At 51.9% G+C, this 21,333-nt stretch overlaps 1 protein-coding gene across 1 annotated transcript in view; it reads left to right on the top strand.

Annotated features, from left to right (window-relative positions):
- The window catches only part of DEAF1 (DEAF1 transcription factor), a 54,677-nt gene that overhangs the window by 3,916 nt on the left and 29,428 nt on the right, over positions 1 to 21,333 (top strand). Inside the window, exons 3-10 of the mRNA XM_043971335.1 lie at positions 445 to 574; positions 1,011 to 1,157; positions 6,362 to 6,501; positions 6,728 to 6,793; positions 7,880 to 8,006; positions 8,647 to 8,772; positions 10,422 to 10,550; positions 19,030 to 19,277. Of these exons, the coding sequence (XP_043827270.1) occupies positions 445 to 574; positions 1,011 to 1,157; positions 6,362 to 6,501; positions 6,728 to 6,793; positions 7,880 to 8,006; positions 8,647 to 8,772; positions 10,422 to 10,550; positions 19,030 to 19,277 (1,113 nt within the window). The remainder of the gene's footprint in view (positions 1 to 444; positions 575 to 1,010; positions 1,158 to 6,361; positions 6,502 to 6,727; positions 6,794 to 7,879; positions 8,007 to 8,646; positions 8,773 to 10,421; positions 10,551 to 19,029; positions 19,278 to 21,333) is intronic.

Raw genomic sequence — 21,333 nt, 5'->3', positions numbered from 1 at the left:
AGCAGGAGAGTCCAGAGTATCCCTTTGGTGGCTGTGTCGAAAATGACCCGGAGAAGGGAGAGATGAGTTAGCCGGCCATTGGAGGCATTCACAGAAGTGGTGAAATCAGCCTGCTCCTGAGCTTAAAACTCAGGCGTTGGGGCAGCTCGGTGGTGCAGTGGTTAAAGCACCAGCCCTGGATTCAGGAGGACCTGACTTCAAATCGGACTTCAGACAGTCGTGTGACCCTGGGCAAATCGCTTAACCCCCATTGCCATGTCCTCCCCCCCCCCCCCGAAAAAAAAAGAAACTCGGTCTTCGAGGGCTTGGATGCTACCATACTCCCTAGCTGTGGCCTCTTGAGCGAAGTCTTGGCCTCCTGGGGCTCAGCAGTGTTAGTGGAGTGCCCAGGGCCCCAGGGAGGTCCTCAGGGGCTGCTCCTCTGGCTCTGTCTCTCTCCCGCAGTCTGGCAGAGCAGCTCTCCAACTCGGGGATGGCTTGAGTACAGAGAAGGCCACGCTGATTGTTGTCCACACAGACGGCAGCATTGTGGAGACCACTGGTTTGAAGGCACCGCCCGCACCTCTCGCCCCAGGTAGGATGCAGGGCCATCAGCAGCTTGGGTCAGCTTGGTTTGTCCTTTGCACTTGTGATGGCTCAGGGGGCCATCATGGGGATGAACGTGTTCCATTCAAGGTAATGAGCATTCATTACCTACTGAGTACCCGGCCCTGTGCTGGGGCCAACAACAAGGATAGGGGCAGGCTGGGGTGGGGGGGAGCCCACAAAGGCCCGTAGGAAGCAGCCCTAAAAGGGGGCTGGGCCTCTCCAGACAGGGAGGTCCGGAGGCCGGAGGGAGGACATGGATTCTCTTCTGTGGGGAGCGTGGGAAGGTAAGTGTGGCTGCAGAGTCCTGCGACAAACACAGAGGACTGGGTCCAGTGGCCTGGGCTTGGGCCCTCCTGCAGCGGGGCACTGGTTAGACAGGCCCGCTTCTTTCCACTCAGTTCCAGGGCCTTCTTTGTCCGCAGGCCCTCAGGCTTCTCCAACTCCCGTAGCTCCTGGCCAGGACAAGGGGGGCACGAAGTACAACTGGGACCCATCTGCCTATGACAGTGAGCTTCCCGTGAGATGCCGGAACCTCAGCGGGACTCTGCACAAGAGCCGCCTTGGCTCTGGTAGGTGCCTGTTTTCCAGAAACCTCTCGGCCTCTGCCGGGCCCTTGGCCTCAGTCCCTGGCTAGAATGATCTTGGGGGAGTCACTGCCTGTACCCTCGCCTGCTTCTGCACTTAGGGTCCCTGTCAGTGTGTCCTGAATGAGCTGGCTTCCCAGCGCCTCCGCCTCGACTGCCTCAGGGATGGGGGAGAGCCACAGCCTGGATTTCTTTTTCTTTTTTTTTTTTTTAAGTGAGGCATTTGGGGTTAAGTGACTTGCCCAGGGTCACACAGCTAGTAAGTGTTAAGTGTCTGAGGCCGGATTTGAACTCAGGTTCTCCTGACTCCAGGGCCGGTGCTTTATCCACTGCGCCACCTAGCTAGCTGCCCCTCACAGCCTGGATTTCATTCTCACCCAGGTAGCCAGAATGCCCACATTCTTCTCTTCTTTCAAAATGGCCCCTTTTGTCTCCCCCCCCATCCCTTCTGTTCTGCCCCCTCTTGTCTCCCCTCCCCCTCTCACCGCCCCCCTCCCCCTCTGTCCTGCCCCCATCTCCCCATCTCCATCTCCCCTTCTCCATCTCCCCTCCTCCTCTATCCTGCCCCCCTTGTCTCCCCTCCCCCTCTCACTTCCCCACCCCCTGTCTCCTCTCCCTCTCTGTCCTGCCCCCCATCTCCCCTCCCCCTCTCCCCTGTCTTTCCTCTCTGTCCTCCAATCTCAGCAGGGCCCTCACTCTCCTAAGCTATTTGTCCACATGTCCCCCAGGTCCCCCTTTCCTTCTCACTTGTGACTTTACTGAAGCACAGTAGAGTTTCTTCTCCATGCCTGATCTCGCTGTGGTAGAGAGATGCCCCAAGCTCCTCTCCTCCTGGGGTGCCCTCACCACCAGCCCAGGGCCAGGCAAACAGAAGATGCTCCTGTGTGTTTGTGGGTAGATGTTTGTTGGGTTTCCCCGTGTCCTCTCATGGCCACCTTTGTGGGTGCAGTCACAGGGCCCAGGGTTGGGGGTCTCTAGCACCCACAGAGGCCATTGCCAGGCTGTACCTTGCCAGGGGTTGCTTCCTGGGTGTTGGATTAGAGGTGACCAGTGGTCTGTGGGATCTACCTCTCCCCAGTGATGGCCCCTCCATGGCCCAGGCTGGAAGCAGGGCTGGGCGCCCTGCTGCTCCCTGCCTCATGGACTGTCAGTGCCCGTTCTCCCCATTTTTAGAAGGCCCACCACAGTCAGTGACAGACACCACCCTCACCCAGTTCTCCTTTTCTGTCTTCTGGGCTGGATCCTTTCCTCTGTAACCAATTGCAAATTCAGTATGTCCAGCTCTGTTCTCTGCTGAACTCCAGGCTGCCCCTGGGTGGTTTGTAGGCACCCCAAAACAAAACGGGTCCCCTTGCTCCCCAAATCCATCACTCCTCCAGGTATCCCTTTTTCTGTTGAGGGCCCTGGTACCTCTTCCCTCCCCCCAGTCCCATGTTCATTGGCTTAGCAAATCTGGTCCAGACTTTGTTCAGGCCAACCCTTATCTCCGTCCTGTCCTCTCACATGTGGCTGCTCCTTAGTTCAGACCCTTGTTATCTCTCAGCGGGCTGTTGAAATAACCGTCTCTTGAGAGAGAGGGAGAGAGGGAGGGAGGGAGAGGGAGAGGGAGAGGGAGGGGGAGAGAGAGAGAGAGAGAGAGAGAGAGAGAGAGAGAGAATGAGATAGAGAATGAGAGAGAGAGAATAGCTTGTTTTTAATGTCTCCTCCTCCCCCTCCTTTTTTTCTTATCCATGGTTTCCTTGAGGGGGAAGCCAGTAATGGAGTCTCAGGGTCAAAGGTTCTAGGTGTGTTAGTCACTTGATTTGCACAATTCCACATTGCTTTCCACAATGGTTGTCCCGATTCACAAGTCTACCAACAATGTATGAGTGTGCTGGTTGTCCTACCACCCCTCCACCATTGCCAGGGCTGGAGGTAAAACCTCAGGGTGCTTTGTGAGGATTGTTTGTTCATATTGTCTGACCTCTTATCTATTGGGGAGTGGCTTTTGATCTCATAGGTTTCTGTTAGTTGTCTCTTTATCTTGGATATCAAATCTTCAAATTGAAAAATTTGATGTAAAGATTGTCGTTGTTGTTTTTCTGTTTGACCCCTTTGTGTCCTGGTGCCTTCAAGCTGTCTGCAGAAGCTTTTCAGTAATCAGAGTTCTCTCCCTTGTCCTGGTGTCAGGGGTAGGTCTCTGCTCTGCCTCATTCCTCCTTTCTCTGGGCCTCACGCCTCCCTCACTGACGCCTGACTGTTCCCAGAATGAGGCGTTCCCCACGCCCCCTCCTGCTCCATCAGAGCTCTTGTGCCTGCCTTTCATGGGCTCCCTTCTTCTCTCCAGCTTACTAGTCTTTCTTCAGTCTTTTGGCCATCCCCTGTCTTGAGCGGTCTCTTACCTTTTGGGGTCTTGGAAAGAGTGAAGCCCTCCCTCTGAAGGCTTTTTTCCAGGCACCGCAGATGGAAGCTTCATCCTGGGTGATGCCCTACCAAGCAGGCTACCAGAGAGAGCCTCCCTCCTTGCCCCCAGGTCTGGCATTGTTGGCACTTCCCTCGAAGATGCAGTTGGTTCTCGAAGTGTCCAGTAGTCAGAGGATATGCGTGAGGAGTCAGCTGTCCCCTAGAGAGGACATCTGCTGACCTTCCTTGTGGTCATTGAACACCATGGATGGCTGATACCCACAAAGAATCTCTTAGAATGGACTTTTTTTTTTGGTGGGGTTTTTTGTTTTTTGGGGGTTTTTTTTGTGGGGCAATGGGAATTAAGTGACTTGCCCAGGGTCACACAGCTAGCAAGTGTCAAGTGTCTGAGGCCAGATTTGAACTCAGGTACTCCTGAATCCAGGGCCAGTGCTTTATCCACTGCGCCATCTAGCTGCCCCTTAGAATGGACTTTTGGCTGTGACTTCAACTTGGGAACTTAGTTTTGAATGTTGTTGCTGTTTGTCCTTTTTTCTCAGAGAGGACCGTGACATCTGGAGGTACTGTCATGACTTGCACTGAATTGGATTGAAGTGAGGGAGGGCTGTGCAAGGTCACCAGCCTCACTCTCCCCTCTAGAGCCATCTGGGTCCAGTGGCAAGATAGACATCAGGATGACTGGAGGTGGCCCCGGATGTTTGAGGCAGTTGGGGTGAAGTGACTTTATCCAGGGTGTAAGGGCCAAATTTTAATTGGGCAGCTCGCCGTAATATTGGGGTTCAGAAAATAATGAGAGACCTCTAGGTCCAGAATTTCACACAGTTAATAAGTGTCAAGCGTCTGAGGCTTCAGTCAGCAGTCTTTGGGGCAGATAGGTTGGGATTCAGTCGGAGTGGGGCAGAATGCAAGCCAAGCCGACCCACCAAGGGTCAGGATGGGGAAGGGAGGCGAGCACACCAAGGCGGTTGAAGGAGGGGCTCGAGGTAGAGGAGTGGTGCGTGGTGGGCAGAGAGCGGGGTGTTGGGGGAGGGAAGCTCAGAGAAGGGGACGGCGGTGAGCCATGACCTCATCTTGCTGTCCCATCTTCTCTGACCGCTGCCCCCATCTACCCTCAGTGGGGCGGCCATTGTCCAAGATCTCCAGAAAGCTCTGACTCAGTGCCTCCAGCGCCTGTCCTCTCACTTCTGTCTGTCCCTGGACCTCATCATCTCACCCAAAGTGCTCTTCCCTGAGTGACCCGTGAGGCCTTCATTGCCAAATCCAGTGGCTTTCTCTGTCCTCATCTTTCTTGGCCTCTGCAGCTTCGGGCGCCACAGTGGGGAAACGCTTCCTTGCTCAGTGACCCCTACCTCCCTTACAGGTGCTATTTGTAAGGTGCCCCACCCCTTGCCGACGTCTCCTTCTCTGTCTCCTTTGCTGGATCTGCCTCCCTCAGGAGTCTATCCTGGGCCCTCTCCCTTCAGTTCCATGGTGACTCTCACCTGGGCTGGCTCACGGGCATCTACCTCAAATTCAGCATGTCCAAAGCCAGACTCGCGAGCTGTCCTGTCTAGGAGTCACTCCCGACTTATTCTCCATCATTTCACGTATTCAGTCGGTTGTCAAGACTCCTGACCTCCTTTACGCTATCTCTTGTCCAGATCCTGGACAAACGGTGGCTTCTTGCAAGGGGGGATGGTGGGTGTCTTCCTGGCTCAGGTCTCTCTCCTCTCCAGTCCACCATTCCTCTACTTCCCACGTTACATCTCCATCAGTGAGGTCCAGTGGTTCCCTGTCTGCACGATCAAACATCAGCTTCTCTGTCAGACCTTCAAAGCCCTCACGAGCTGGGCTCCCTCCCCTCCACGTGGCCTCCTGCCTGCTCTGCCCCCATTGCTTGGCTGGGAGTCCACAGGCCTTGCAGCTGCAGTGTTACCTCCAGATCCCTCCTCACAGGAGGCCTTTCTGGGGCCCCTCTGTTGCTAGTGCCTCCCATTCACTCTGTGTCTCTCGTATAGGGATGGGGGCACCCCCGTAGAAGCTCGTTCAGCCTGGAGGGGTGTGTTCACACTCCATTTGAAAGCCTGTGACTCTACCTTGAGACTGACTGCTGAGTCCCAACTTGGCAGGGGCTCCCGGCTGTGCTGGGTTAATCTTCCTCGCTCTCAGAAGGAAGTGTAGCCTTGGGGTTTGAAAGGCTTTGCAGGCCTTCTCACCAGGGCTAAAATTAAAGGAGGGACCAGGAGACGGGCACCCTCAGTACATGGGGGTGGTGTGAGCGACAGCTGGCGGCTGGCGGCTGGCTGGGTGCACACGGAATGTGTGGGTGGTTCTGGAGTCCGGCCACTGCTCTCCAAGTGACAGTGAGATTTCTGCCTTTGTGGGCAACAGTTGGAGGGATCTGCCCCACCATAGGGGCCTGTCTCCACGAGGAATTTTGGGCTCACATTCTGCCTGTCCACCACCCCACAGACACTAGAGACCCCTCCCCCTCTTGTTCTGCCAGGGAGGCTCTGACTTAGCTTACAGCTCCCCCTCTGCCTTGCCACGCTGGTGGAAATTGAATTCCTTTAGGTCAGGAATGGGCACAAATGAGGGAGAAGCAGCCCAAGGGCCAGGCCAGGAATGCCCCTCCCTGCCAGGGCCTCTCCCCTCTTCAGGGCAGCACCTGCCATCCCACCCCGGGTGCCTCCATGCCAGATGTGGCCCGTGAGGGCAGAGAACTGCTACCAAGCCTTCTTTATTGGACCCTGGTCTCCTCCAGCCCCTAGCTGGTGGATGGGCTGATGGGCTCATTGCCCTTGTAGGTGGGCGCGGTCGCTGCATCAAACAAGGTGAAAACTGGTACAGCCCTACGGAATTTGAAGCCATGGCGGGAAGAGCGAGCAGCAAGGACTGGAAGAGAAGCATCCGCTTTGCTGGGAGGCCACTGCAATGTCTCATTCAGGTGATGAGGGGCCCACATGCAGCGTGAGGAGGGAGCCGGGCCAGGGCTGGGGGGCTGGTGCTGTCCGGGGGAGTGGGCAGGGCCAGGGGGACCAGGGCTGGGGGCTGGCCCGGGTCCTGGGGCCCTCATCCCGAGGGCTCCTCTCAGGCTGCTAGCTGAATGAGGATGCAGGGAGAGGAGGAGTGAGGGTGGGCCTTACCCTCTTCTCACCCTCTTCCCCCTACAGGACGGCATTCTCAACCCTCATGCTGCCTCTTGCACGTGTGCTGCCTGCTGTGATGACATGACCTTAGTAAGTCCCCAGCCATGCCTGGCCATGCCAGGGGAACGTCTGGGCTGCTGAGTGTGGGCTGGAAGGGGCTGCTTCTCTTTGAGGCTTCCTTCCCATGTGGATCCATGTTGTCCCCAGAGGCTGCCCACGGTGGGCTGGGGAGCTGTGGGTGCCCACCAGACCTTTCCTTTCTCAGAGGGGGCGGGCGTTTTGTCTCTCCCCCTCCCCACTCCACCGGACTATCCCTCATAACAAAGACAGTGAAAATGAGGGGGGAAAGCATTTGCCCACCCTGAAGCCAGGCTCTCTCGGGGCACCCCTTTCTACCCCTCAAGAACTAGGCAGAGCACCAGATGACAGCCGGTCTTCAGGGTGAACTGTCATGGTCATCTTGGGGAAGAGATGGGGGAGGGGCGGGGGAGAGCGACAGGCAGCAGGAGGGACACAGAGCCAGCTGCCCTAGAGAAGGATGGGGAGCTGAGTCAGGGCTCCCTGCGACCCAGCAGACAGTGAGCAGGGCTGTAAATGGGCCCCGAACATCAGTCTCACCAGGACATGAGTATCGAGGCTGTGCCACTGGGATATCGGTGGCACCAGAAACTTCGTGTCAACTATCTGGTGACTGGCCACACTCTTGCCAGTCCCGCGGACCAGCCACACCATGGTCCCTGGGTCCTCCTTGGCCCTTAGCAACATTGGTCCCATGGAAAGCGTCCCTAGGAGGGTTGCCAGTGACTGAAGCCTGGGGATGCTCTGGTCTGTCCTTGGCCATAGAGGGCAGGAGGAGGAAGAGTGGTGAGGTCCCCCTTCCCTGCAGGGCAGCTTCAAGGTCGATTTGTTCCCTTGGCTTGTGTTGGTCTTGGAGTTCCCCATGTGGGTGACCCCCCCCCAGGTCAGATCCACTGGAGATTCTGGGTTCCTTCCTTCCCCTGGACACTTCTCATGGTGACCTTTGGCAAATCCCCTGACTTCTTTGGAGTCTCTAAAACAGGGAAGACAAAATGTGTTCCATGGAGGATACGTAGTGTCCACACACTTTCTGTGAGGCCCACCCCTTTCCTGCTTCCCTCAAAGAGTCTTCTTAGAGCTGATTTTCCCTTTCCCCAGAGCGGCCCGGTCCGATTGTTTGTCCCTTACAAAAGACGGAAGAAGGAAAACGAGATGCCGACAACACCCGTGAAGAAGGATTCCTCCAAGAACATCACCTTGCTCCCAGCCACGGCCGCCACAACTTGTAAGTTCTCAGGGAGTTCACATCTGCTCACCCGGTAATCTGGACTTCTCTCCCCCAGAGCCCTGCTGTTGACCAGGGGAGCCACAGATGGCACCCTTAGACCCAGGAGCAGCACCATTTTCCCTATGGACTGGAGCAGGGTCCCATCATTCCCATCTTTCTGTGTGTTTTCTTTGATTTTGAGTGTCTGGGGTCTTCCATTCTTCCTTAACAGAGCCTCTCTCACGGGGCCTCTAAAGTGCTCTTCTCTGATAGATACAAACCAAGAAAGGAGCCCACTGGGGAGGGGTGGCTGAGAAAGCCTTTCAGGTTGTTGAGAAAGCTTGGCAGGCTGGTGTGGGACCTCGGCCGCCAAGAGCCTCAGACGTTCCTCTGGGTCCCAGGGGCCAGCTCAGCCTTTGGAGCCCATCAAGGGGAAAAGCTCACCCTTTAACTATAGGTGACCCTTCCCCACAGCAGGCCTTGTGGGATAGCATTTCCTCCTCTTCTTCCATTTTGGTCAGAATCATTTCCCTTACCTCTTTTTATCAAAGTGCTGATAGTTCTGGGGTAATGATAGGGAACAGGGTTGGTGTGCTATAAGATAAACAGGGCCTTGCTTTGAGTATCAGTGACAAAAAGATGCTTCTTTTCTTCCTAGTTACTGTGACTCCTGGACAGCTCACTACTTCTGGTGCTCTGACCTTTGACCGGGCGTCAACTGTGGAGGCCACAGCTATCATCTCAGAAAGTCCAGCTCAGGGGGATGTCTTCACTGGAGCAACTGGTAATTTGTTTGAGTTCAGCATGATCTTGGTAGGGAGCAAGTGTCTATCAGTACTTTTATTTTAAGGAGTAATCTTTATTTATTAGGCAAGACAGTGGAAATGCTTGAACAGAATTAGGGGAGCTGTGATTTTAGAAAAATAATAAAATTGAAGGGTTGACCTTTCCCTGTTTAGGATGCAGAAATCAAAACTTGTTTTGCATGTATTTTCTGTCAAGATGATATAGTACTTCTTTGTTCGTTCCTTACATCGTTTTAAATACTATATGCAGGGGTAATGCACTGGGGGTGGAGGGAGCTTATGCTCTGCTTGGGGTGGGGGGATGCAGTCTCTAGACCGATAAATCCCTACCGGGAGAGCACACATGGCTGGAGGGAATGGGGAGGGGGGCATCATAGCAGAGCTTTGAAGGGACCCTATGATTCCTACAGGGACAGGCTGAGGAAGGAGTGCTTTCCAGCCTGTTGGAGATGGGATGTGGAGTATGCAGGTCAGGGAGCAGGCCCATTTGCCTTAAGAATAGGAAATGCAAGAAAGGGAGTCAGACCATGGAGGAGAACTGGTAAAGTTCGGTGTCACAGAAGCCAGGAAGGAAGGGGTGGTCACTACTGTCACATGTAGTAAGGTGACGTGGAATGAAAAATGAGAGACAGTCTTTGGATTTTGTTATTGAGAGGCCATTTAAAGAACAATTTCTATTTAAATTATAGTGATTCTCAGTAAATGAGAAAGGGAGCACTCTACTAACCTCCTTTTATGAGATAAAAATGGTACAGATACCCAAACCTGGAAGAGATAAACCAGAGAAAGAGCTCTATAGACCAGTCTCATTAATGAATATCGATGGAACACTTTAAATAAAATCTTGGCCAAGAGATTATTTACCAAAAGTATTCACTTTGATCACGTTGAATTTATGCTGGAGATGTAAAAATGGCTCAACACTCAGGAAAAAAGTTAACTTATTTTGTCATATAAACAACAGAAAGTATGTGATTACATCCGTAAATAAAGAAACAAATTTTGATAAATGACGAGCAGTCATTTATGTTAAAAATTCAAAAAACTTTATGCATGGATGGGCTGTTGTTTAATGTTATTTAATATTTATATTAAGTAGCTCACTTAAACCCAGAAGAATGTTATTTGTTATTATTATTTTATTTATTTATTTTTTTAGTGAGGCAATTGGGGTTAAGTGACTTGCCCAGGGTCACGCAGCTAGTAAATGTTAAGTGTCTGAGGCCGGATTTGAACTCAGGTCCTCCTGACTCTGGGGCTGGTGCTCTATCCACTGCGCCACCTAGCTGCTCCGAAGAATGTTATTTGTAATAGAGAAACACTGGGACCTTTGCTATTAGAATCATTGAATCAGATCTAGAGTTGGAAAGGACCTGGAAAGACCTCTAGTCCCATTTCCTCTTTTTATAGACAAAGACACGGGGCTTGAAAGGTTACATGCTGGTTGTGTCAGAACTGAGAGTCTAACTTAGGTCCCTGGACTCCAAGTTGAGCAATCTTTCTATTACAGTATAAATAAAAACAATAGCAATAATCATAATTAACGTTTATATCACGTCAGGTACTCTGCAAGATCATATCAAATTTAAAACTTATGGAGACTGATAACTCCCTTGTTGTCCAATAGTACAAGACAGCAACGTTCAGCCGTCTTGCAGGGTTGGTCATCCGGAGCCTCATTATCCCAGCTATCAGGACAATTGCCCAATCTCACCATTTCCAGAAGCTGCATTGCCGACGTCTCATCCCAAAATAGGTGAGTGTCCAGGACTCCACTGAGGCTGGGTTTATGCTGGAGGGGACAGCATTTTTCCAAAAAGGAAATGGCTTTTGTGTTTTCTCTGTGAAACAGTGAGGCCCAGAGAGAGACTGAGGACTGTCGTTTTTAAATTTGTTGTTGGCATACTGACAAATATGAAAAGATTTGGAATTCTTTTTTAACTGCTGAGATTTCATTGTGGGAGCATAGAGAGGGCCTTGGTATCTGATTCATGCTGGCATTGCTCAATGCGTCTCCTCCTGGGCTCAGTTCAGTTCAGGTGATGAGGGGGGCTTCTCAAACCCACAGCCAGGCTGGAGCTCGGGGGCAGCCTCATTTTCTGCTGTCCAGTAGTATGTGGTATGTCGTACGGCTGAGTGTTGGTGCCATCCCAAGGCCAGCCCTGCCTTCTCTCTCTCCTCCCTCCATGTCTGTGCCCACAAAAGCCTCCCTGCTTCTCTCCATTCCCAGAGCACAGGCCAGTCCTGCTGGTGGGTCTCCCTGTCTCTCCAAGCCATCCTCCACTTAGTTATCAAAAGTAGCAAAGGTCTCAACACATCATCCCTGTTCCCCCCATCACAGAGGCAACTGGGAGCCCCTGGGATCAACTACAAGCTTCCCTGTTTGTTTTTTTGTTTTGTTTTGTTTTGTTTTTTTGTGAGGCAGTTGGGGATAAGTGATTTGCCCAGTCACACAGCTAGTAAGTGTCAGGTGTTTGAGGCCAGATTTGAACTCAGGTCCTCCGGAATCCAAGGCCGGTGCTTTATCCACTGCGCCACCTAGCTGCCCCTCCCTATTTGGTTTTTAAAGTCTTTCCTCCCACTGAAGTACATCATGATCATCTGATCCGCTCCCACAGCTGGAGTCCTCCCCCCTCCCCCACACCCTCCCCCCAGCTGTGCCTTTGGTCACACACACAGTGGGTTTCCCATCCCCAGAGGACCCATCTTCCTTCCCTGTGTCTTTGGATGAGGGCACTGGCTCCTTGTCTGAGAGGACCCAAGTTGCCCCAGAGGCCTCTGCTGCCCATTGGCTCAGTCCATTTTTTCTGCAGAGACATCGTTCACCATCTGCTGTTTCTTCTCCACCTTTGGGTTTTTGGTTGGGTTTGGCAGAGTCAGCACAAATCTGATGGTTGGCACAGCCAGGGGGTGGGTGTCCAAGGGGTGCTGTCGTGAGTATGCATGCTTCCTCCAAGAGTGAAATTCTCTTTGTAAGCGATCCCCACTCGGTGCTCCAAGATAGCAGTTCTGGACCATAAGGATGACAGAAACCCCAGGCTTTCACGGGGTGACCTTGGTGGCTTCCCCATGGATGAGTCCTGTCCCCAGGTTCCACTCAACTGACAGTCTTTGGGAATACCCAGCCCCCCTTCACAGAGGAAGGAAGAAAGGGAACAAGCAATATTAAGTGCTGCGCCCTCAGATTATGCACAGAAATCTCTTATTTTAAAAAAATGACCAATTCCAAAAAGATGAAAGAAGCTCTTTTGGACAGTTTTGCTTGAAGGTGCCAACTTAGACCAGGAAAATCAGGAGTTGTACATTTACATTTTTAGATTGTAATTTTGTGAAGCACTGCTCCACGCTGATGTGAACCGGTTAGCCTATGTGTAGAAGAATACCAATGCTACGTGCTCAATTTTGTAGGTCAGTTTTTGCCAATAACGGGCTCTTGGCCGCAGTCTTTATTCACTCCACTTTCTGCTGAGTCTCAGAAGGGCAATGCTACTGTGCAATAAAGGGGTCCTTTATGTGGCCAAAAGTTTTCTTTCTTTCAGGTAAATTTTGGCAGATGTGGAAACGAGTAATAGCGTTCTCCACTGGCAAGTGTGTACATAGCAAACCATAGTTTGTAATGCTGAGCAAATAGTTTTACAAACATGATCCCATTTGATCCTCTCCCCGACCCTGGGAGGGAGGTACTATTAGTACCTTCATTTTATACTTGAGGAGACTGAAGCAAGCAGATCCTCTCTCCCAACCCCTTTCCCCTTGTACCAGAATAAGTGTCTCAGAGAGGGTCCCACAGTTAGGGAGTGTCTGAGGCCAGATTTGAACTCTGGTCCACCTCTCCATGGCATCTGAGTAGGACAGTTAACAAGAGGCAGTGCTGGGAGAAAGGCGATCACACAAGAAGAGATGGAGCAATTAGGAATGAGGAGAGGGGGCAGCTGGGTGGCACAGTGGATAGAGCACCAGCCCTGGATTCAGGAGGACCTGAGTTCAAATCCGACCTCAGACACTTGACACTTATTAGCTGTTTGACCCTGGGCAAGTCACTTAATCCCAATTGCCTTACCAAAAACAAAAACAAAAACAAAAACAACTGGTTGGTACCTTGAGGTTTTGGGAGCAGCTAGGTAGCACAGTGGATAAAGCACTGGCCTTGGATTCAGGAAGACCTGAGTTCAAATCCAGCCTTAGACACTTGACACTAGCTGTGTGACCCTGGGCAAGTCACTTAACCCTCATTGCCCTGCCAAAAAAAAAAAAAAGAAAGAAAGAAAGGAGGAGAGAAGAGAATGGTGACCAGCTGCCATCCAGAAGACTCCAGGGGTGACAAGTGTGGCTCAGTGCCTGACACACAGAGTGCTTCAGTACTGGACTTGGCATTGCCAGGCATTGTGCCAGCTAGGCCTTGCTGCCCCGGGGGGAGGGCTTCTGCTCTAGCGGTGGGGGAAGGGCAAGCCTGCTGGAGATTTGAGCATAGCTGGGCCCTTCTGGGCTAGGTGCTACAACAAAGTGGACAGAAAGGGTGTGGCAGCATGCAAAGGGAGTGTCTTGGAATGGGCCAGACTCCTGCTGAGGGCCACCAGAGATGTTGAGCAGCACCTCCCCTGTTGATTGTTGTCACTTTGGCAGAGAATGAGCCCAGGAGTGTAGTGAGGCATCCAGCAGAGGGGGAGACACCCCCAGTCTGTGTGGGGTGCCCCTCATGTGAGATTCAAAAAAAGGAGCCAGGAAACAGCGGCCGATTGGCCAGTACAGAGGCAGCTTCCACATAACATAATGCAGGTTGTTTGAGGTGTCTAGTTGGAGTAAATTCCTCACATTAATCTTTGGAACTGGCTCTCCTGGAAGGCTTCTTTGGCTTTTTACTCCTTAAAGTGTAGTGCTGCTTCCAGGACACACTGTTCGTGCTACGGCGTGGCCCAGGAGGTGATTGGGCTTTTTTTCAGCCTGCCTGGCTTGTGAGTAATCACAGCCGCTTTCTCTTTGACCCGGAAACAGAAGTCTGATTGAACTCTGATTCTCTATGGTCGGAAGCTTGGTGTGCTTTTACCCCTCCCCCACTGGGCCACCACCACTTGATTCAGCCCACTGGTTCAGACCCAGGGCGCTTTGCCCCAACTCCAGTAGATACTGCCTCCACTTCACCCCGGCCTACTGCCGAATCCCCTCACCAGTCCATGATCAGAGCCTCAGAAACTGCTGGTGCGGAAGACTCTGACTTGCTGGAAGCAGTGTCCCTGGCTGGGTCTGGACGGCACGCTGAGCTGTTCAGCCTGATCAGTAGGTGATCGGAATTGCCCTCTTTTGCAGAGAAATAGTCTCACTCTGTTCTTACGTGCATTAGGCTGTTCTGGGTTTTGATTTTTTACCGCATTATTTGGGCGTGAATGGACGGGTTTATCTGGAGCTTGTGAGAGTCACAGCCTGTCTCCTGCCATCTTCTAGAAGGCTTCTTTGGGATCCTGAGTAAAGCGTTAAGTAGATGTGGTCTCTCAGCCAGTTTTCCCACATTCCTTCTTTACAGAGGTGGGGGCCCGTGGTGGCAGAGTATGGCATATCCTCTCACTTTTGGTGGACTTCCTGGGTAGTTTTCTTCTCTGGGAGGATGATGGAGGGATACAGTGGGGCATGTGAGTGGAGGAAAGATAAAAATTCTCAATGAAACTATTTTTTAAAAAAAAGTGGCCATGGTTGTGGAGACGGGGAACAGGTGGGTGGGAAGCTGAGGTGGGGTAAGGAGTTGATGGCAGATGGAGTTGTTAGCAGTTGTTAGGGAAATCTGGGGAGAAGGGGAAGCACTCTGGTTGGATGCCATCCAGGCTTGCGATGGTGCCCTGGGCTCCCATGGGGGCAGGTGAGGTCCCTAAGAGAAGAGAAGAGGGCCTGGGACAGACCACCCTGCTTTGTTTGGGTTTTGTTCCCAGAGAAGGCAGAGCAACATGGGATAAAGTGGTGACTGAGGAGAGGCAGGTCTTTTTAGGATCACCTCCACCCCCCTCTCCCCCAACCCCTTTTCCCTTGTATCAGAGAGGGCCCTCAGGCATTTGCCCAGAGTTATGTAGCCAGGAGTGGGGTCAGGATGAATAACTGGAAGGAGCCTCTGGACCCCTCCAATCCAACCTCCTCCTCTTACACAGGAGAAAAGGAGGGAGGGGCAACTTCCCGAGGATGACCCTGCTGCGGACACCCTGGTCCCCTGCTCATAGTAGTAGGGGTGCCCGACATGGCATGGAGGGTTAAATCTTTATTTTAAGCCCGAATTTGCCCAAGGAGCATTTCCATATGAATAGTAAATCACAAGAAGAGGATTGTATCTGAAACCATGAATCTTTTTTTTTTAAAGTGCTTATAAAAATTTGCATGTTGCTTTCAAGACTACCCTGCTTGTCTGTCCTCCCTTTTATTCTCTCCTGGGCATTTACAGACGTTTCAGTGACACTCAGGCCCCATCCTCCCAATTGAAAACAGAGGGAGGGGAAATTTTAAGGACTCTTAGAAGGACAGTCAAGCAAGATGAATCCGCAGAGTGGCTGTATCTCCCTGTGCCTCGGTCCCTCCCCTTCTGATCAGGACCTGCTGGGTTGTGGCATTGAGTCCGTGTCCAAGATGTTTGTCTTTATCCTGAATGGTTCTGCTCCCTCTTCTCTCTCAGTTCAGAAAGCTCTTGTTTGCCCTTTCTTAAGGCCTGGTGACATCCCCGTGTGTTCTTGTACATGGGGTAGAAATCTGCCTGCCTCTTAGACCTCCTGTCTCTCCCCATGCCCGCTTCAATGCTCATGATTCCTGATTGCTGCTAGACTCTCTCCCGATTCATCTGTAGACCTTAGTTGATGGGCATCCCGAGATTCTCAATTTCTGATTTTCCTCCCTGCCTCCCCCCTAGCTCAGGACCTCTCCTTAGGATCAGGAAGTTTCTTTTGTTTGTGGTTGTTCCTTCCCCAACATCATCCTGGCTCTTAATTCTCGCCCACCTCCATCTCTGCTTGTTTCTGTGTTGTTTGAGGTGTTACTACATGAAACTGTTTGTGTGTCTCTCTGTATCTAACCCTCCTTTTTCTGGTTCAGATAAGAGTAGTGTAACGATTGGAATAACGCCACCTGCTGGATACTAACTGTAGAAGAGTTCTGCCCATGAAGCGAAGGTCTTTGAGGGCAAGACCAGGAGTCTTGTCTTTGGTATCAGGAAGTGACGCGGGCTAGTGGGAGGAGGAAGGAAGAGACTGGCGCGGAGTCTCGGGGCTCTTTTCCTCTGGACTCGGGCGGAGAAGGGAGCTAGAAATGCGCTCTCCCTTTAATAGATAGGAATCTAGGCCTTTCTCTCTCTCTTTACCAAATTCTTATTCTCCTTAATAAATGCTTAAAAGTCTAACTCTTGCTAAAGCTTATAATTTATTGGCGACCACTCATTAGATATTTTAGACAGTTTAGCTAGAATTTTAGCCCTTAACAGTAGGGTTCACCTGATGCCCACTCCTTCCACCCCTTCTTCCATATTGGGGTGTCCTCATGTGCTCTAATGAGGACAAATAGCAAATTCCACCCTCTTCTCCCTCTTTTTACTCTCCCTTCTTTCGTTCCTACTAAAACCCTTAAAAAAGACCCCAGTCCACCCCCAGGAGGTCTCTCTTTTTCTTATTAACTCCCTCACTACCCTTTGAAGATGTGCACACTAGAGCATTGTTAGCCAGCATCACCTTACAAAACTTTCCAGTTGCTCACTGTCCCTTTCTAGATTTCTCTGGAATCTTGAGTTTCTATTTCAAGGTTCCTGCTCACTCTAGTCTTGTCATGAGAAATACTTGTTCCTTTAAAGGCCCATTTTTCTCCCCATCGAGTTATACTCAGCTTTGTAGATTGTTATTCTTGGTTGTACGCCTGTATCCATTATCTCCCCTTGGGAATGGTAAGTGCTGCCAGGGCCTGTGTGATGTGCACTGTGCTTACTCGATGTTTCAACTGCTTCTTTTTGGAGGCTGCTGCACCTTTTCTTTGATGGGAGAGTTAGGGGCTTCCTGGAGCACCTCTCTTTGGGGTTACTTCAGATGGGCTCCCCTCCCCTCGACTTTTCCCAATGGTTTCAATTGATCTGGGTAGTTTTACTTAGAATTTCTTGAAATTCAGCATCTAGGCTTTAAAAAACTTATAGTTTTCAGAAAGCCCGGTGATGCTTCAATGATCCCTCTGACCTGATTTCCAGATCAGTTATTTTTTGACATGTCTTCTATTTTTCTTAGTCTTTTGATTTTGTTATAATCTTTTGGTGGGGGGGGGGGCTGGTCAATGAGGGTTAAATGAATTGCCCAGGGTCACACAGCTAGTAAGTGTCAAGTGTCTGAGGTAGGATTTGAACTCAGGACCTCCTGAATCCAGGGCTGGTGCTTTATCTACTGCGCCACCTAGCTGCCCTGTTATAATCTTTCTTCCTGTCTCATGGAGTCACAAATTTCTGTTTGGTCTATTGGAATTTTCAGGAACACCATAATGTAAGTAAGGCCGAACACTTTCTTTTCCAAGCTGTTTACTCTCCTTCCAATTTTAGAGCTTCCCTCCCTCCTCCCCTCCTTCCCTCTCCCCTTCCCTCCCTCCTCCCCTCCTTTCCCCCCTCCCTCCTTCCTCCCTTCCTCTCGCTTTCTTTTTTCTTGTTTCATTTCTTCATTGCCTTCATATCTCCTTTGTAGAGACTCTTTTTGGGGGGAATCTCGAGACCTGCAGTCATTTTTATCTTGGTTGTTTTTTCCTTAGATTGACTAATTTCTTCAGTTTTAGTTCCTGCATTGGGGACTCGTGCTTCTGAGTGGAGCTATTGTCCTTGGCCCTTGCCCTGGGTCTGGTTGGTTCCTGTGCTGCTCTGCACCTTTTAGATGGATTATTGAGATTCAGAGTTCTAGAGCTGGAAGGCAGGTGGGGCCTGGGCTATGCCAGGCTCAGCGGTCATCACCACTACCCCTCCGGGGCTGGAGGGGGCTGGGGGGAGGCCTCTTCTGGCTGCTTCTGGACCCAGCTAGCTGCCTGTGCTGATGTGAGCTCTGCTTTCTTGTTGCCTAAGGCCTCATAGCTGACTTGGACCCCTCTGGGGTAGGAGAAATTGCTTTCTGTGGTTTTTCATTGAACTTCTTGGTCCTCATTCAGGTACGGGAAACTTTCCAGTCTCTGGCCTTGTCTTGGCCAGGAGCCCATCAGCGGAGGTTTGTGATATTGACAGTTGGGTGGAGCAGCCTTCCAGTCTCCTCCCTAGGAGTCTATGCCCGTCTGTATCCCTTTCCTCTCACCTTGCTTCTGCCCAGCTTACCCCTCGCCGCATCTGAAGCCTCGCCTGCCCCTCCTGTTCTCTCATCTCAGGGATCCTGCACCTTAGCAAGAGGCAGGTGCTCAATAGACACCTGGCGGCCGTCTCGTTTGTTTCAGATCAGATTAGCGGCTTGCCAGGGAGGGAGTTCGTTGCGCCTTGTGCCAGGTGCCTGGCTCTGGTCAATGTGCAGCCTCTAAGTGAAAACACCATCATTGAGTGACTGTCACTCATTGGGGCTTACAGTGGAATTTCCCTAATAGTCATTACTGGGCTTTACTCTCCCCCCACCTTCCATTGAGTCAGTTGTCCAGTCCTGTGCCTCCAGCCTTCTCTACAGCCCCTCAAAGCTTCCCCCTTCTCCTGCAGGACCATGCAGGAGCCTTCTGATTGGTCACCTTGCCTCTAATCCCCTCCTCCATCCATTCTGCACGGAGCCCTAAAATACTTTTCCCTATTCAGAAATATCCAAGGGCTCCTTATCTCTCAGGAGGAGATACTCCTATCACTGGGATACAGGGATATTCAGGGATTTTCCCCAAAGTGACCCCTGGGACTCCCAGGCAGGCCTCTGACCTGGGCTGCCCAGCAGAGTTCAGTTGGGGAGCGTGCTGTGTGTGTGTTCTGGTGCAAAGGGACTGACAAAATGGAGAAGGCCCCAAGTTAGAGACCCTGTCCTGGCCTCCCCAGACTGACCATAGCGCCAGCCAGGAAGAAAAGGAGCCTCTGTTTGGTGGGGGTCAACTTCCCTCCCTCCTGAGTCCCTTTGTCCCTTGGCTCTCGGTTGACCAGGACTGTATCTGAGCTAGCAGCGTTGTCCATGGCTATGCCTTACCCTGCCTCTGGTGGCAGGTCCCCCTGGGGGGGGACTCAGCTCTAATTTTGTCTGGAGGGCATTTTGAATGGAGAATCTCATTAACTCCTCTCTGGTTTCTTCTGCTTCCACTATTTGCAGTGCTGACATCCTTGCCCGCACTGGCGGGCCCACCTGCGACCCCCACCAAAGCCATATCGCCTGCTGTGATTCATGGGCTAGAGATGACTGAGCACCGGAGCTGGCTGTGCCTGGAAGAGATGGTCAACTCTCTGCTGAGCACAGCCCAGCAGCTGAAGGCCCTGTTTGAACAGGCCAAGCAGGCCAGCTCTTACCGAGAGGCGGCCGCCGCACAAGCCAGAGGCCAGGTGGAGGCTGAGCGGAAGGAGGTAATGGCTCCCACGGGAGACCCCCGGCTTTCCTTGAGTCCGAGATGGCGGACGGTCACGCGTCCTCTTGTGCTGGGCACTGCTCGGGGCAGAGACTGGCGGGAAGCCCTCTCTGCCTTCCAGGACATTCCCTTCTATTCTGAGAGAAGCTGGGTCCAGGGAGGGCTTTCTGTTAAATCAGAGAGAGAGAGAGAGAGAGATCACGTCTGTTTGTGTGTGTGTGGGGGGGTGAGCATATCTGTGAGGGGCAGCATGCTATGGGTTGGTGTGTGTCTGTGTGGAGTAGTTGGGGGGCATCACTTGGTCAATCAGCGTGCATTTAGTCAGTGCCTGCTATGTGCCAGGCACTGTGCTAGGTACAGGCATACAGAGAAAGGCACAAACCGTTTCTGCCCTCAGGGAGCTCACAGTCAACCGGGCTCCTGTAAACAGTGTCATACAAGCAGGATTTATACAGAGTTCATGGGAAGTCGTTTCCGAGGAAAGATTAACCATGGGGCATTGGGAATGGCATCTTGTGGGCAGTGGGATTTGAGCTGGCACGGCAGGAGGCCACAGAAACCAGCTGGCAGAGGTGAGGAAGGATGTTCCAGGCTTGGGGGGGGGGGGCAGAAAGGTGTCAGAAGATCAAGGCCAGAGGAGGGGGGAGACTTTGACCCTGAAGGCAGGGAGTCCCTGGAGTTTATTGAGTAGGGGCCGACTTGATCAGAGCTGAGCTTTAGGAACGCTTTTGTATCTGAAAGGAGGCTGGAGGCAAGGGGGGGGCCAGACCACATCGCCATGGTCCAGATGTATAATGATGAGGGTCTGCAGCAGGGGCATGACAGCGTCAGAGGCGATAGTTGTGGCAAAGGAGGAATCAGTTGGCTCTGGCAGTTGGTCACACCTGGAGGCTGAGAGATAGGGAGGGGTTGAGGATGACTCCTGTGTTGGAAGGCTGAGGCTTGGGGAGGATGGAAGGTGAGCTCCATTTCGGATGGGTCTCCTGGACCTCCAGTCGGGGATGCTGATTGGAGATTTGGCCAACCATTCTGGAAAGCAGTTGGAAATGATGCTGAGATGACTAGAATGTGTGTCTCTCTGAACCAGAGCTCCCTCTACTGGACACTCACTTCAGGGAGATCAGAGAGGCTCCACGGATGCCTAACTATTAAAACATTCTTTCTTTCTTTCTTTTTTTTTTTTGGTGAGGCAGCTGGGGTTAAGTGACTTGCCCAGAGTCATACAGCTAGTAAGTGTCAAGTGTCTGAGACTGGATTTGAACTCAGGTCCTCCTGAATCCAGGGTTGGTGCTTTATCCACTGTACTACCTAGCTGCCCCATGCCTAACTATTAATGGAAGAAATTTCCAACAGGAGAGGACTGGAGATAGGAGGGGGGAAGGGATACGCTTGGAAGTAGAGGTGACCCAAGCACAAAAGCTACATCAGCAAAACAAGCATTCGGGCCAGAGCCTTTTCTTGTTCTTTTTGAATGAAAAAAAGGCGCTGGGTTAGAGCAGCTGAAGTGGGAGTCTCTGCCCTAAGAAACCTGCCTTTTCCTCAAGTGAGACCACGTGCTCACAAACAGATTCCACAGACTTTTCTGAGTCCTCATTCCCTTGACCTCTCTGTCGCCTTATCCCTTTCTCCTCCTCCATGCTGTCTATTCCCTGGCTCCCCTGCTCCCTCTCTGCCCACTCTGCCTCTGTCTCCCTTGGCTGGATCTTCCTCCCGACCGTGACCTCCAATCACAGGTGTCCCTTGGGGCTCCATCCTGGACCCTCTGCTCTTCCCCCTCTCTCCTGCTTCACTTGCTGATCTCAGCTCCCCAGGATTGAATGACCATCTCTAAACTGAAGATTCTCAAATCTGCTTTTCCTGCCTCAGTCTCTCTGCTGACCTCTAGTCTCTCATCCCTAGCCACCTTTCAGACACCTCAAACTGGGAGCCCTGTAGATATCTTAAGCTCATCCTCTTCCCCCCCAATCCTCCCCTTTTCCACCTTTCCTCTGACTCTAGGGGGCACTGCCTTCTTCCCAAACCCCAGGCTCACACCCTGGGAGCCATCCTGTGCT

The sequence above is a fragment of the Dromiciops gliroides genome, chromosome 6 (genome assembly GCF_019393635.1).
Source record: "Dromiciops gliroides isolate mDroGli1 chromosome 6, mDroGli1.pri, whole genome shotgun sequence".
Classification (NCBI taxonomy): Eukaryota; Metazoa; Chordata; class Mammalia; order Microbiotheria; family Microbiotheriidae; genus Dromiciops; species Dromiciops gliroides.
The sequence above is the reverse complement of the archived record's forward strand: the minus strand, read 5'-3'. Positions and strand labels throughout refer to the sequence as shown.